General features: G+C 37.3%; 1 protein-coding gene across 7 annotated transcripts in view; it reads left to right on the top strand.

The window, feature by feature from the left end:
• galnt1 (UDP-N-acetyl-alpha-D-galactosamine:polypeptide N-acetylgalactosaminyltransferase 1) overlaps positions 1-13,637 on the top strand; it is a 124,118-nt gene extending 110,481 nt beyond the window's left edge. For all 7 annotated transcript variants that reach the window (XM_067408292.1, XM_067408277.1, XM_067408264.1 and 4 more), the window contains 3 exons: positions 1,738-1,836; positions 1,938-2,072; positions 9,499-13,637. In XM_067408292.1, coding sequence (XP_067264393.1) covers positions 1,738-1,836; positions 1,938-2,072; positions 9,499-9,645 — 381 coding nt within the window. In that variant the 3' untranslated portion in view covers positions 9,646-13,637. The remainder of the gene's footprint in view (positions 1-1,737; positions 1,837-1,937; positions 2,073-9,498) is intronic.
• Positions 13,638-17,765: the final 4,128 nt, after the last annotated feature.

Raw genomic sequence — 17,765 nt, 5'->3', positions numbered from 1 at the left:
GTTCATTGAAGCTTACTGTTTTATGAAGAGTATTGAGAGAAAGAAAACGAGTGAGCGAATGTATTACCTGCATTCAGATTTAACATTTTCCTTCAGTATGTTCATAATAAAAAAATCTGTTTAAATGTCCAATGTATAATCTTGTCCTTTTAACAGTTAAGGGGTTTTCCCATGACTGACAGCGCTAGTCAAAGCATTTGTCAGTTGTGTCTTGTTCGTGTTCACAACAATTCAGTGTTTTCAATGTAAAAGTCTTCACTACTGACTGAAACACTCATAAAGACAGTCTTTGCCGCCATCTAATGGCATAATAATGTAACTTCCATTGCTGTTCACGATCAGGGACTGTATTTTCCGGCGGAAGGAAGGCTTTTAGCGAAAGTTTACTTCATGAAAGTTGCATTGATACATATTTCTGGCTTTAATATTTGTATTGTGTGGTAACAGTTTATAAAAGCAATAAGGTACTCGAGGCTAGTGCTGTATTGTGAATATAGCACAGCATTCCACTTTGCATCGGGCCTAACAACGGCCTTCAGCCGTGACTTATTCACGATGCAGCATTAGCCTCGAGTACCTTATTGCTTACATAGAATACTATAAAATAATATAATTTCTGCCTACATTCTGTGACATGAAGCCACATCAGATCATAAAAGGCAGTTATTTCAAACACTTGATGAGTCTTGATGTTATGAAGTGAGCTTGAAGTAAAAAAAAATAATTAAATGTTCTCTTTTGTTGGACAACGTTTGTAAATGCTTTTCATTACAAGTTTAGAGAGATGTTTGGCACAGCTTTTTTTATATACATAAACAAATTGTAATTTCATAATCACACCAAATCGTGATTTCAGTATAATTTCGGTTAATTGTGCAGTCCTCGATTAACCTCACAAACAAGCACACAAGTGCTCACTTCACACAAACAAGCGGCTCTGTCTCACACACATGCAAAACTGTATCGCATACGTGCTACTGTGGTAAATTTATTCATCACACTGACCAGTTTTTCGTAGCACTGTACTGCCCTGTCTATGCCTATTTTTGTAACTGGTTGAAAACGTATTAGTGCAGTGGTTCCTGTCACCGCATTCCCTTTTGTTAGTTATTTTATTTAATATTTTTACTGACAAGTTACTCTTCTGAATCAGGCTGAAACACTACAGCATGAGCAGAGAGAACGAGCTGGTGAATAGCATTAAATGAACTGGAATAGTTTTGAATCGAAAGAACTGAAAAAAATCTAGGATGATACCCAGCTCTATGAGGGGCTGTGCATTCCAGTAATTTAACCTCAATTTGTTTTAAGAAATCTATTGGGTTATTTGTTTTCTAAAACAAAACCGCCAAGTATTAAATCAGTGTTTACATGAAACATTGGCTAAATATAATAGCATGCTGCCAGTGAAGCTGTTAAATAAGTTTGTCATGGTTTAAGCCCCACTGATCTTGACGTTTGTATAACTCAGTGTTTTGGATGAAAGCAGTGAGCTGTCTTTCCCTTCATCTGCTGTCTTTCATCAAGTACACATTTACGCGTGTATGTGTGTATTTGTGTGTTTGATTGGCACAGTTGCCTCTCAGTTCGTCGATACTCCCCCCACACCCCCGGTGTGCGATAAGCTTTGGGTAATTAACCATGTTTCACACTCAGACAGAGACGTGACTGTGTTTATTCATGCAGGAGAGCTGCTTGACTGTGTCTAATCTATTTGTGTGATCTGTCCGATTGCAGATCCGTAATGTGGAGACTAACCAGTGTCTGGATAACATGGCCAGGAAAGAGAATGAGAAAGTGGGCATTTTTAACTGCCACGGCATGGGCGGCAACCAGGTCAGCTTTCTCACTTTTAAAACACACTTATTTAGAGTAATGATGTTGATCTTTACAACCGGTTTTACACTGATGTATTGTGACCTTTTCCACCTGCTCAGGTTTTTTCGTACACAGCCAATAAAGAGATTCGAACTGATGACCTCTGTTTGGATGTCTCCAAACTTAATGGTCCGGTTATGATGCTCAAGTGCCATCACTTGAAAGGCAACCAGCTCTGGGAATATGACCCTGTGGTAAGTGTATATTTGTGCTGCAAATCGCAAAATCACATTTTCAGTTATGCTCTTACTGTTCAATGGGGCAAGGCATTGCACCAGGATAACATTTTGAATGTATAGCCACAACCAGGGGCGTAGTTTGTGGGGGATGGGGGGGGGGTAACCCCCCAATATTCAAATGCTTCAGTTACAACCCCCCCCCAATATTTCAACATGAAAATCACAGTAGATCAAATGAAAAATATGTAGAATTCATTTATTTTGTAACAATAATTTTGTTTCTATTCAAATATGAGTTTGTCATAATAAATTAGACAAAAATACTCTCGATTGGAAACGCCCAACCAATGCGCGTCGCTCTTTCACCAGAGCAACGTGAGTAGTGCTGTACCGTTTGAATGAGAGAGCGCGGTAGCACCAAAAATGAAGAGAGCCGCTGCCCAGCCAACTATATTAAACCGCTGGTCCATTAAAAAGAATAAAGCATGTACTGAGAAGGAGATATGAGAATGTTGTGTAATACACTCATATTAGCTAGCTAATCCATTGCAATGTAGCCATAACTATCAGTGTAACTGTAACCAGTTACCAAAACAGCCTTGTGTTTTGTTAGTTCATTTTTCAATACTGTCTGTAATGATCAATGACAAAAGTATTCACATCGGTGTTTGTTTTCTTTCTAAATCTGACTTTTGAACGAATTGGCTGAATAAACGATTTAAGTGACTCACTCAATAAAACAGCGCATCGCTGCCGCCTACTGGCGGTTTCAATATTTAACATAATTTCTTTCTTTTTAGAATCACTCAGTTATGTTAGAATTTGATGAATGATTAGCCTATACATACATTTCATAAAGTTATGAAGGATAGATAGATAGATAGACAGATAGATAGACAGATAGATAGATAGATAGATAGATAGATAGATAGATAGATAGATAGATAGATAGATAGATAGACAGACAGATAGATAGATAGATAGATAGATAGATAGACAGATAGACAGATAGATAGATAGATAGATAGATAGATAGATAGATAGATAGATAGATAGATAGATAGATAGATAGATAGATAATCCAATAACGCTATAAAACAGATTATTATTTTTTTTTTATAATAAAAAAAAAACAGGCAGCATACGTTCAACCCCCCCAATGTTGAAACCAAATCTACGCCCTTGGCCACAACACTTAAACACTGTAAGTGTTAACATGAGACTAGAATTGCCTACTAAACTTTTCTTTACATCATGCCATGTCCATGTAAAGCAGAGGTCACCAGCCCTGCTCCTAGAGGGCTACCTTCCTGCAGACTTCACTTCCATCCCTGCTTCAACACACCTGCCTGTTATTTTCAAGTAATTCTGAAGACATTGATTAGCTGGTTCAGGTGTGTTTGATCAGGTAAACTCTGCAGGATATTGGCTCTCCATGAGCAGGATTGGCTTCCTCTGATAAAACATCTTTTGCATGATAAGAATAAAGATACCTAAAGGATTGCAAAAAGGGCTTTACTTTTGACATACACATTTTTATATAGATTGTATAGAAAAATTTATTTGTTATAAAAAAAAAATACAAGCTTTTGCTTTAACCTATTCTTTCCCCTAGACTTCTACTGCAAATCAAATACTGTAAATATTTGTTTTTACACACTAACAAGTGAAAATTGTGGCTTGTGGTAATTAACAACATGCCCCAGATGTTGTTGATGAAGCTTAATTTGTTTTGAATCCAGAATACTCTCAGAACATTTCTATTGTCTGATCCCAGACGAGCTCCTCATCCAATTCTGTTCAAGCTTGCTCCTAGAGGGCTACCTTCATCCGGAGTTTAGCTCTGATCTTCTCCAGCACACCTTTTTAGATGTTTCTATTAATCCTAAATACCTTGTTTAGCTGTATTCTAACTATAATTAGAGTAGGCCAGAGTTGTTCAGCCCTACTCCTGGAGGGCCAATTTCCTGCAGAGTTTAGCTCCAACACACCTGCCTGGAAGGTTCTAGTGATCCAGAAGACCATAGCTGTGTCAGAAATCACCCCCTATACACTTAAAGGTGTCCAAGAATGCTTTTTCACAAGATGTAATATAAGTCTAAGGTGTCTCCTGAATGTGTCTGTGAAGTTTCAGCTCAAAATACCCCATAGATTTGTTTTAATAAATTTTTTAATCATTAACTATACCCTGATTTTGGCAGCGCCGCCCCTTTAAATGGCGTGCTCCACGAGCTCTCGACTATATTACAGTGCATTTACAAAGTTCACACAGCTAGTATAACCCTCAAAATGGATCTTTACAAAGTATTCGTCATGCAGCATGTCTAATCGCGTAAGTATGGTATTTATTTGGATGTTAACATTTGATTCTGAATGATTTTGATAGTGCTCCGTGGCTAACAGCTAATGCTATACTGTTGGACAGATTTATAAAGAATGAAGTTGTGTTTATGAATTATACAGACTGCAAGTGTTTAATAATGAAAATAGTGACGGCTCTTGTATCCGTGAATACAGTAAGAAACGATGGTAACTTTAACCACATTTAACAGTACATTAGCAACATGCTAATGAAACATTTAGAAAGACAATTTACAAATATCACTAAAAATATCATGCTATCATGGATCATGTCAGTTATTATTGCTTCATCTGCCATTTTTCGCTGTTGTTCTTGCTGGCTTACCTTGTCTGTGCTCAGATCTAGACGTTAATACTGCCTTTCCTTGTCTAATGCCTTGAACATGGGCTGGCATATATGCAAATATTGGGGTCATACATATTAATGATCCTGTTACGTAACAGTCGGTGTTATGTTGAGATCCGCGTGTTTTCCGGAAGTCTTTTAAACAAATGAGATTTATATAAGAAGGAGGAAACAATGAGGTTTGAAACTCACTGTATGTCTTTTCCATGTACTGAATACTTGTTATTTAACTATGCCCAGATAAATTCAGTTTTTGATTCTAGGGCACCTTTTAAATAGGGTACTATTTGAAGGGAAAGCCATTTGTAGTGGTGTCCGAAACCATAATGTTCGTGGACATAATGCACCGCAATAACAACTCAACTAGAGAATACTCATAATGCACTGTGAGGGTCAGGCCAAATTAATTTCCACGTTTTGCTAGAAGATGGCACCTGCAGCTATTTCATCCATCCATCCGTTTACCAAACCTCTATTCTAGGTGTGTCCAATCTCAGTCCTGGAGAACCACTGTCCTGCAGAGTTTAGCTCCAGCTTGTCTCAACACAGCAGTCTGTGAGTTTCTAGTATGCCTAGTTAGACCTTGATTAGCTAGTTCAGGTGTGTTTAATTGGGGTTGTAGCTAAACTTTGCAGGACAGTGACCCTCCAGGAGCAGGGTTGGACAACCCTGGCTGGACTAGCCCAATGTGGGTACAGCGTAATATTATACAGGTATAAATTCCTTTTTAATTGATCATTGATTTGTTTAATTAAGGTTTATACATGTGAGTTTCAATGATAAATCTTTTTATTACTCCTGGAGCTGCCAGTGTGCTAAGTTTCAATGATTATTAAATGACAAGCACAAACTACGCAAAAGCAGCAGCCCTTCCAGCGCACTCAGTGTCTGAATTCACACACTCGTTTTTATTCACTTCTTCAAGTGGACTATTTTAGCGGAGTAAGGAATAGAGAGTATGCAAGTGACGTCACTGTCGACCGTTACGACTGCGGTCACGTCCACTGAGAGGCAAAAGACTGAGCGGCAGCATTGGCTTTCAGCGTGAATGTCGCGAAAAACACATAAAACACATTCAAAACGGGAAAGCGCTTTGTGGTTGACTGTACAAATTTCTTTGACACAAAACCTGAGGTATATATTTTAAAAAATGCAGAAAGCAACAGAAAAAAAAGCAAATGGATCACTGCAATTCACAGAAACAGCTGGACTCCAGGCAGAGAAACATGGATTTGCAGTTATCATTTTGTGTCAAAATGTTGGATTTTGAGGTAAAATCATACCGTATATATTGTATTGTTATATATTATGTTGACAACTCATCAATTAAAGGTTTTCAATCTTATATTCTGCATAATTGGGTGTTTTTAAATAAACAACACTGACAAAAAATATATTATATAACTATATACGTTTTAGGGCTGGACAATATGACGATATAAGTGATTACGCTAATTTAAACCTACCTATATTGTAGTTATATAAAATATTCACAAGCAGATTTGCTTTATGTATTTCTCCGGCGTCAAATCAGGCACATATAAATGCCATCAAATGCATATCAATATCCATGGATTAGGTTTATTTGACAAGTTGTAAGGAACACATTCAATTCCAACCTTTACTGTAATTCGTTAATTTTAGTCGCTTTTTCGCAGTTTCCCCTATTAAATCCAGTCACGTAGCAGGTTCTTTTGCCACTCAGTCCAGCTGAGGGAGCGCGTTCCGGCAGGAAAGCGACGTAGACGCATACCCTCTATAGTGAATGAGGAGGCGATTTTGAACACTGCTCTTGCTCTTGATCAGGTGGGTTTGATTTGGGATAGATCTGAACTCCAAGAGAAGGACTGGACACCCCTGGAATAAGAGCTAAACTCTGCAGGAAGGTGGACCTCAAGTATATTCGACGTCCAGGGGTATCAGGGTTGAAACATTAAAGATATAAACATTTTATAAGTACTGGGTAACATCAAAGGCAACCATGTATTGTGATGCAACACATGTATGCATGTATTCAGATGTGCTTTTGTCTCTTGATTTTCACCTTTAGGGTCTTGATGGCCTCATATATGTCATATAAATTAAAGAGAGTCAGCTAACCCTTTAAAGCCATCTGTCTGCAGGGTGTCCACTCATCCTTCTCTTGCAATGTATGTGCATTAACATCCACCCTGTGGCTTCCCTTATAAACACTGTTGGAGAGATGCTAGTTTAGTTAGATTAAATCACCTCTCAGTCAATCTTAAAAGTACTTTGCTCCATTTTGGTATTTGACTTAAACACCAGTTCAGGCCTGGGGTGAGTGAATTAGCCAAGGGGAGAAAAGAGGAAGATTGCTTTTTGCATTCCTCTGCTGTTGGCTTAAAGAGATGCCTGTTACTCCAAAGCCTCTTCCTCCTCCTCCTCCTCGCCCCAGATTCGAAGCCCCCACCATGCTGGCCCTGCGCCCAGAGAGACGGAAGGCTGCACAGAATAGAGAACTCGAGCAGAGACTTTCCACTGTCAGATAAAGGTTCTGTTTTTCTTGTGGAGAAATAGAGTGACAGACAGAGTGGAAGGAAGGGAGATTCAGCGTGAGCGAGATCAGGAAATCTCTTGCCAACAAGAGCACCTCTCCTGCATGCATTACCATACATTACCATCGCTAGCTCATCGACGTGTGTGTGCGCCCTCACACCTTACGTTGTGTGTCTTATAGGTTCTACCGCTATCCTAATTGTATCTGTGTGGCTTAATGCTTCCCGCTAGACTGAAATTCTAGAGCACTCAGCTCACCCAAGGCCCATTACACACACTCACGCACATGCTCCACTGTAAAGCAATCCCTGTGCATCGACAATTTGTCTTTGCCCTGGAGCGCACAGGTTGTCCAGCCGTGCCTGTATAGCGTGGAGTGGCATATTGCTTACTATCAGTATTATTATATTACACTATGAATCCTCAGTACAGGAATACCTGAATGACCTACTACATTTTTCTGAATGTGCAGTAGAAATCTAGCACACAGCATGGGATCACAAAAATGAAAATTCTGTCATTTATTACTCACCCTCATGTTGTTCTACACCTGTAAGATGTTCGTTCATCTTGGGAACACAAATTAAGATATTTTTGATGAAATCCGATGGCTTAGTGAGGCCTCTATTGAGAGCAAAGCCATTGAAACTTTCAAGGTCCATAAAGGTACTAAAAACATATTTAAAACAGTTCATGTATGTTCAGTGGTTCTACCTTAATATTATAAAGTGACAAGAATACTTTTTGTGCACCAAAAAAAAAAAAAAAAAACGACTTTTTTTATAATATTAAGGTAGGACCACTGAACTCACATGAACTGTTTTAAATATGTTTTTAGTACCTTTATGGACCTTGAGAGGTTCAGAGGCCTCACTGAGCCATCGGATTTCATCAAAAATATCTTAATTTGTGTTCCGAAGATGAACGAAGGTCTTACGGGTGTGGAACGACATGAGGGTGAGTAATAAATGACATTATTTTCATTTTCGGGTGAACTAACCCTTTAAATCAGCAGAATTTGCAACAACAATGTTCAATATATCACACAAATTCTTTTTATTTAAAAAAATTTTATTATTTAATTTTTCCTGCAACACTATATATGGAAAGCTGTTTGAAGAAACGGTGGATTCATTGTTTATTTTTGTAAATTATTTTTATATTTTAAATGTCTGTCTGTGTGTGTATTTTTAATATTTAAAATATTTTTCTGTTACTTACACTGCCGTTTAACAGTTTGGGATCGGTAAGATTTTTAATGTTGTTTTTTTTTTTTTTTTTTTTTACATTAATATTGTGAAATACTATTACAATTTAAAATAACCCTTTTCTAATAGAATATATTTTAAAATGTAATTTATTCCTGTGATGCTAAGCTGAATTTTCAGCATCATTACTCCAGTCTTCAGTGTCACATGATTCTTCAGAAATCATTCTAATATGCTGATATGCTGCACAAGAAATATTTCTTATTATTATCAATGTTGAAAACAGTAAAAAAATTTCAGGATTCTTTGATAAATAGAAAGTTCAAAAGAGCAGCATTTATCTGAAATGGAATCTTTTGTAGCATTATACACTACCGTTCAAAAGTTTGGGGTCAGTAAGAATATTTATTTTTTATTTTTGGAAAGAAATGAAAGAAATTACTTTTATTCAGCAAGGATGCATTCAATTGATCAAAAGTGACAGTAAAGACATTTGTAATGTTACAAAAGATTCTATTTCAGATAAATGCTGTTCTTTTGAACTTTCTATTCATCAAAGAATCCAGAAAAAAATGTACACAACTATTTTCAACATTGATGATAATAAAAAATGTTTCTTGAGCAGAAATTCAGCATATTAGAATGATTTCTGAAGGATCATGTGACACTGGAGTAATGATGCTGAAAATTCAGCTTTGCATCACAGAAATAAGTTACATTTTAAAATATGTTTAATAATATGTTGTTTTAAATTGTAATAATATTTCACAATATTCCAGTTTTTCTGTATTTTCAATCAAATAAAGGTAATCTCGCTCCCGATCCCAAACTTTTGAACAGCAGTGTATATTTTTGACATTTGCAATCGAACATGCAGCATTGTACAGCCAATGTGTATTATATAGCAACAATATATAGTTTTACTCCAGTATTCCAGTGTTTACTGCTCTAATGGGTCACATGCATCATATCTCACACACAGTGCATGTCTGTCTCTCTCGTCCTGCAGAAGCTGAGTCTGGTACACGTGAACAGTAATCAGTGTTTGGATAAGGCGTCTGAAGATGACAGTCAGGTGCCCAGCGTCAAGGACTGCACCGGGGGCCGCTCGCAACAGTGGCTCCTCCGTAACGTCACACTGCCTGAGATATTCTGAGATCGCACACGGACGGACAGATGGACAGACTCTCACACCGACGCTGATGGAGAGAGCGTGAGAGAAAGGACTGCTTTCCTCTCAATCCTGGTGGTCTGCCTTCAAATGATCTAAAAGAACAGAACCACATATGTATATGAATCTCCCCATCACTCCACCTTGCCGAGGAAAAAAAACGAACGATGGAGAGAAAGACTCACGGAGAAAGAAACTTGAGTTTGATGCCCTTATCCTCCTCGTTCGAGGAGCAGCGGACATTTTGGTTATGTTTACGAGAACGCCTCCCTTTTAGAGTATCAGTGTGTGTTTGTGTGTGTGTGATGGGAATGTGTGAGTCACAGTGTTTTCCACAGGAGTTTTTTCTTTTTTTTTAATTTAAGTATTTTTCAAAGCTTGTAGAAGTGAAGGGTATCTAGCACATGAAGGATAGGCTAACGTGTGTTCGAGTGCATGTGTGTGCATGTGAGATTTCAAGTGTGTCACATATCAGGATAGATCTCCTGTCTGTGGACGTTGCAGTGGTCTGCGATCCGTTTGACACAGGGGCTCCCCCTACTGGCCACTGACACACACTGAACTGTCTATCAGTCTTAGTCTCAGTCAGTGGACTACCTACAATCAATCACGTATAGATCTATAATCAATGAACAGGATGACTGATCGTCTAGGACGTGTTTCATATCGTCAGTGATCATGTAACTTTTTTTTTTTTTTTACACAAGTGGTTGATACTTTTTTGGTTTCTGCGTTTTTGAGTGCCACGTACAAGCACTTTTCACTTGTTAGGTTTTGTTTGTTTTAGAACTTTGTCGAGTCTATTAAAGGTATGGTAGTAATTTGACACACAGTTTCAGGACTGTCCTGAACTTACCCCAAATTGTTGCCTTCCTCTGGGTTCCAGCCCTTCAGCCGACATGCGTTACCCATAAGCACATGGGTTGATCGGGAAGAAATGGATCATCTTCTGTCATATCATCCAACAGTAAAAGGGCTCGGTCTCACTGTGTACATGCACGAGAAAGAACTCTTTCATCCGATATCTTTCTTTGTTTACGTTACATTGTTACTGATTTTTGTGTAGAATTTCTTTAATTCGTCAACACATTTGGTGTCTGAAGCTTCTAGTGCCCGTATGACTAAGTTTCATGTCTTCAAACTGTCTGATAGCCTAAAGAGATTGTCCTGCATTTCAGATTTATGCATTTCTGACTTTAGTTTTAAGTGATCCAGCATTTAATTTCAGCTGTGATGGTTGAGGATAGTTTTGAGAGTTGTCATGTGGAATCAGGAATCAGTTGTGATTTTTGTTTTCCCCTAAATATTATTGTCTTGAACCTGTCTAAATACTTCAAATGATCTGTGCTCTTTGTGTCACCATGTACCAAAAGATTATTCTAAATTGTAAGATTCTACATAAAAAAAAAAAAAAGCATACTTAGGGCCTGTTTACACTAGTGCGTTTTCGTTTTAAAACGCGTAAGTTTTGCTACGGTTACGCCTTCTGTTTACACTACGCCGACATTTTCGACTGCAGACCCCTTTTTTAGTTTGAAAACGCTGGGGTTGCTTTTCAGTAAAAACGGACCAAAACGGAGACTTTTAAAATTGATGCCGTGGCTGCCCATGTTCGCTCTGCGTATCCTTGACGACCGTGTAAACGGCAACATGGAAACGTATACTTGTACGTGCATGAACGGTCATGTGACATGCGTTTTCGGCCATGTAGTATAGACAGAGATCGTTTCTGAAATGCTGTGGAAACGGAAACGTACGGAGTCCCGCACATGACATGCAAGAAAAATAAATAAATCATGTGCACGATTTACTAATTCGTTCCCTCGATTTAATAAAACGTGCACACGATTTATTTCGTTCCCTCGATTTACGAAATAGTAAATTGTGCGCACGTTTTAGTAAATCGAGGGAACACAATAAATCGTGCCATGATTTAGCCTACTATTTTTTTCCTGCATGTCACGTCCGAGGTTTCGTAAAACTGCGCTAGTGTAAACGGGGCCTAATATTGTACATTGTGAGATTCTAAATTGTAGCATTTTAAATATAGATTCTAGATTCTAAAAAAAGATTGTAAATTGAGATTCTAAAATGTAAGATTCTTTAAAGGTGCTCTATGTAAGTTTTTGACTGTACTAAATCATAAAAATACCATAATATGTTTGCAGATATTTATTAAACATGCTGAGTTCATATATTCGTTTCTCTGAAAACCATTGCTGCAGCCAGTTATTTTACTTTGAAATTGGGGTTCCATGTCGGAATGTCTGTTTTTGTTTTGGTCTGTGCAAGACCGCACGTTGCCAATTTACCCAATGGTATTTCGCCAACCCGGGTTGCCAGTCGGCGGAAAACTAATTCAGCGAATTCCAGCCATGGAAGCCAGCGAACAAACTGGTTGAGAGATCGCAGATTCTACCCGACCTAAAAAGCCTCAGCATCCATCTAAAAATCTCTATGAACGGGAGCATATTAAAACGCGATATCAACTCATTATAAATCAATAAATCAACTAATTATCTTACAGTGTTTAAGTCTCCTCGCCATCCAATGTCAATTGAGCTCACTCCTGTTGCGTGTCTTCAAACTGGCAACCCGCGAGAGCGTCGAGTCTGAGGAGGAGGGGGCGGGGCAACGATATTTTGAATTTGGACTGCAGTACCCATTTCCACCACTAGCTGTCATTTTTACATAAAGCACCTTTAAAAAGGTTCTAAATTTTAAATGCTAATTCTAAAAAAAATCTTAAATTGTAAGACTGTAGATTCTAAATTGTGAGATTCTAATTCTAGAATTCTAATTGTATGATTGTAAATGCAGATTCTAGATTCTAAAAAAGATTCTAAATGGTATGATTCATATATTCTAAAGAAAGGGGCGGTTTCGCTGCATAGGATGGGTGAAGATCTTGCAAGCATTTGGACAGGGCCTCAAGATCATCTGTGTAGATGTGTGAGTGTGAACAAGTGTGTGTGTTTATATTTGTCAAAGGGATGTCTTTTGTTTTTGTCTTATATGTTTAATTGAGGAGGGTCTGGCCTGCTGATTGGTGGGTTAGAGAGCCCTGTGTTGAGATGATCCACAGGCTGGAGAAATAAACCACAGAAAGTTTACAGTCCAACTTCTCTGTTAGCATTCATGATCTTTTTTCATGTGCACACACAGTTTCATAGTTAAAAAACTGATCCACAAATCTAAAATCATGCTGCTATATCGCTTAAATTAAACGTGTTTATTGAAAATTTCTCAGTTTGATTTAGTTTCATGTGCTTTAGTTGCTTTGGTTTATCACTTGATGGCACTGTCATAGACCTTCTCAGATACTCAGGTAAGGCCATGCTGCAAAATGTTTGTTGGGATTTGATTACATGCAATACAGTTTCATTTAATAGAGTTTTTGCTCAACACTAAGTTCTCACATCCCTGCACTCAAACAACACTGACCAGAACACTTGCTCTAACTCTAATGATCTAATTAGCCAGTTTTGCTTTGCCTTGGAGAAGTTTCATTGGATAAACTCATTAAAAGACATTCTATTTCCATATTTTATCTTCAGTTAAAAGATTATGAAAGTATTTTACAGTTATTTTTTTAAAACTAGGATACATATATTAATAGTTGTTGAACATTTTTAGTTTAGTGCATTGATATTAAATCCAGATTTTAATAAAGTACCAGAGAAGATCCTGCTTTTAATATGCATCTCTGCATATTCTGAACCTGAATGCCTGGTTTTCCCAAAATCATTTTGATGATCACATGCTTATATGTCAGGTTTCATGATGTGTGTTCAATATATGCTATTTATGTAATAATTGCTGTTATTCGTGATCTTTGGAATGCCAACTTTTACCAAGAAGAACTTGGCATTTAGAAAAGCATTAGGCTATTTCAGTTTTAAAGTTATTTCATTAAAATATTTTCTTCTTTTGACAAAAAATGTATGAAAAATGGAACACTGAATCTTAATCATAAACAGAAGCCACTAGTCCTTGTGTCCATAATGTTCATTTAACAGGTGAGAGAGCCACTGTCATGCAGCGATCAGCCTTCTCGCATTCACTCGCACTGCACCCCAGATAGAGACAGTCAATAGCCCAGTTCAGTGTAATTGAGAGAGTGAATAGCAATCGATTTCAATCCCACCTCAATCCATTCAGAGGTGGTGCAATTTATAGCTTTCTGATATGATGGTGTGAGGAATGGCAGGTAACGTGTGAACTCATCAGAGGGCATCTGGGGTCAAAGAAAACATTCGTTCAGTTCAGAGTTCTGCTGCATCCTTCAAAGGTCAATTGTGTCACAGCAGCTCCTTCAAATGTGGCCATGAAATGCATCCTTAGTTTCCAGGGCAATGAAGGATACAACAGATGGATGCTTCACAGCCTAGCCTACCCCAGAATTCATTGCGCACCAGTGATGATGACAGGATTTTTTTTTTTTTTTTTTTTTTTTAGAGAAATTGCCGCGGATTACACTTTTAAATGTAAATATTGAGTTTCAACTTCTTTGAATATCTAATGATTCAAATGTAAAAAGAAAAAAAAAAGTTAAAGAAGTTCAAATATCTTGTTAAGGCCTATTTTTGGTTGAACTGCATTCCATCAGCACTGGGACTTTTTGCTGTCACTCCGCTTGTTTGCGCACAAGGTCGAATTCAGCAAAATACATTTTTGAGCCCCCTGTATCCTGGTATGACCAAAAAGCTACTTTTCAGGAAATTAAAAAAAAAAACCACTAAATTTTAATTAATTAAACTACGTTGTCAAAGTTGATATGGTGGCTTTATATGATCATATACTTGCATGTCATTCTATTAACATTTTACCAAAATCGATTTCAAATAAAGCCAGCGAGTGTGGTGTTTTTTCTTCATCAAACTTACAGGTTGAGTTTATTGTAGCTTTGTGGACACTCAGTTTTTTCTGTCATTAGGCCAAAATCTCATGTTGACAATATTGGCTATGATTTGACGACAAACGCTAGACCAGGGGTACTCAACAGGCGGGCCGCATTTGTGGCCCGCATCATGCTACATATAAATGTATTTTTATTATAATTTGCGTTCAAAATTAGCGTGAATATTACTTCGTTTTTTTACACGTACACAAGGGTAGGCGTATAGTGCACGTGACGCTGTAATCGTCAGCAGAGATCACGTATAGTGTACGCGCGCAGCACAATTTTTCTAACCGCAAAGAACAATATAAACTGAAGGCACTTTGCACGCGCGCATTGAATAGTTTTTGCGCTAATTTAGTTTGTCCACAAGGTGTCAGCACTGAAACGGGCTGTTGTTTCAGTCTGAAAAGAAACGGAGAAGACGGAACAAGAGTAACAACAAACACCTACCGTGTTGAAGAGCGCTCGTTTGAGGGGATTAAAAGATACCAGCAACTCTAATTTTAAACAAGTACAAAGAGATTTTATTGTAAGTATTTGAGCGAAAAAGACTAGACAAGCATGAATCTCTCTAGTGCGCATGTGTCGAGCACTTGTGTTCGTGAACGCCACCAAAGGCTCGAGACTGTGCGCGCAAGTAAAAAACAAAGTAACCTTATTTTTCCATGATGAAATGCAGTTGACATTCCTCAAACTTTGCAGTGTGTAAGTTGCCGAGCAGCATGAAAAACAAACCTTTTATTCTTAATGTCAATGTGTTATAAACAGAAAGCAAGCAGCGCTCCCATTAAAGATCTGTCATCACATCATTGAGCTCACGGAGAATATCTGATTTATCATGTTTACAACGTTGGTTATAGTTAGATAATTCATAAAATTGTGATTGAACATTAAAAATATATATATATATATATATATTTGGATTCTGACCAAATTAAAAGGTAGGTAATAATAGTACAAATAATAAAACATTTATTCTCTGAGTATAAATAGGTGCTATAAAAAGTGTTAAAAAGGTGCAATGGAGTATAAAAAGACTATAAAAAAGTGCAATGTTTTCGTCTTATGGACAAACTCTCATCAGCCAGTGAACAACAGCCAGGCCCTAAAAACTGCACTTTTAGTAAATAAACAGTAAAATATTGTCTTAAGTAGGCCTAAATAAAAGTCTTACGATCCAAGTTATAATTTGTGGCCCTTCGCGTTTCATTTGGTTAAAATGCGGCCCTCTTGGCCTCTGAACTTGAGTACCCCTGCGCTAGACTAAGACATTCTTCTCCGCTCCTCAACTACATAAAACATTCCCAGCGTTGTTTTTTTTTTTTTTGTTTTTTTTTGTTTTTTTTTTGGTTAGCCAGGACAGTTTTCTTAACAGAAATAAAATGTTAGTTTTTGGTTTGTAGAATGTTATTCTAATGTTCCCCTAACATCATTTTAACGTTCTTATAAAGTTATTTTAACATTCCTATAATATTAACGTTATTATAACAATATTTTTTGGTTCCCAGAACATTCCCAGACTGTTAGTTTTTGGTTCCCAAAACGTAAGTTTTTGGTTCTCAGAACGTTCTTCTTTGTTTTTGGTTAGCCAGGAAAGTTTTCTTAAAGCTATATGTATGATTTTTGCAGTAATACATTTTTTTTTTTTTTTTTAATTTGAGTACTTAGAATATCCCAAATTTTTCCAGCTATTTGTAAATCGTGAGAAAATCGCAATTTTAACCAAGAATACACGTGGAAACTCCTGTCAATGGCGTCATCTCCGCGTTATCCTCTGTTCCTGTTATGTTATTTTAACGTTAATTTTTGGCTCCCAGAACATTCTTTTTAAGGTTTGCCTTTGGTTAGCCAGGAAAGTTTTCTTAAAGGAAAATAGAACATTGGTTTTTGGTCTGTATAATGTTATTCTAACATTCCCCTAACATTAGTTTAACGTTCATATAAAGTTGATATTGTGGCTTTATATATGATCATTATATTAACATTTTACAAAAATCAAGTTCAAATGAAGTTACGAAGTCTTGACCACCGAATGTGGTGTTTTTTCTGTCATTAACGGCTGCATCTGAGGCAGTAAGCGCATCATTACGTTTTCATCAACTTACAGGTTGAGTTTGCTGTATATGTGGGCGCTCAGTTTTTTTTTTCTGTCATTAGGCCAAAATCTCATGTTAGTTGAAGTTGAAGAGCTATGCACTTTAAGACAATATTGGCTATGACTCAACGACAAACGCTAGACTAACCCCGCTAGAAATTGTACGTTCCCAGAACATTCTTCATGTGGAGTTCTTTGGGGGACGTTATTTGGCGGACCTTCACAGAACATTCAAGGCGTTCTCTGAATGTTTAGGGAACCATAGCCTACTTTATTTGGAAATGTTCTCAGAACTTCCCTGCTGCCCTTGTCACAAAATTGAATTGAAAATTAAAGCTAAATTGACAAACAAAAACTAATTTTTCTTAAATGTCTTGCAAAAAACAAAAAGCTCTTTACAGGTAATTCCTGGATTAATATTATGAAACCTTTCCTTTAAAATGCAAATCTCTTGCAGTAAGTCATTAGCTGACAACAGCACGTGCACGAGCTAATGTAACTACTGTATCACTGCATCAACAACTACACAGATACTGTCTTTAAATAAAGCAACATGCGGCAGAACATCTGTGTTTCTGGCTCATCACTGACACTGACTGAAGCACAGGCGCAACTCTCCAGCACAATGGTAACCTTACAAAACTCAGATAACGGAAACAGAATATAAAACACAGATCTCTCTAGATCTCGACATCTTCACTTATTACAAACCACTCTGACTTTGTTTCTTTCACACACAACTTCTTTATAAATGTCACCATTACAGAGGGAAGCGCTTGCTTTAGTTGGGCTCCTGACCCTTGATGGTTTGAATTAACTTTTTCTCCAATTATTGTAACAGTGTTTCTAAAGCACATATGTTATAAAAATATAGCATTGTTGATAGAACATTGTTGATGTTTTTATCATCTTACAGTGGTTTCATTAACTGATCTTTGATTATTTTATTTCATGTTGTAGTCCTACAGTAACATATCTTGTCCTGCCTTGATATTTTGGAAGTTTTATCGTTGTGCAGAAAATTATTCACACAGACATCTAGATTCTGCGTATGATCCTCAGCAATGGTGACAACATTTTCAGATGAACAGATTAACTGAACATCAC

The sequence above is a fragment of the Chanodichthys erythropterus genome, chromosome 2 (assembly GCF_024489055.1).
Source record: "Chanodichthys erythropterus isolate Z2021 chromosome 2, ASM2448905v1, whole genome shotgun sequence".
In the NCBI taxonomy this organism is placed as follows: domain Eukaryota; kingdom Metazoa; phylum Chordata; class Actinopteri; order Cypriniformes; family Xenocyprididae; genus Chanodichthys; species Chanodichthys erythropterus.
This window is presented reverse-complemented; position numbering and strand designations above follow the sequence as displayed.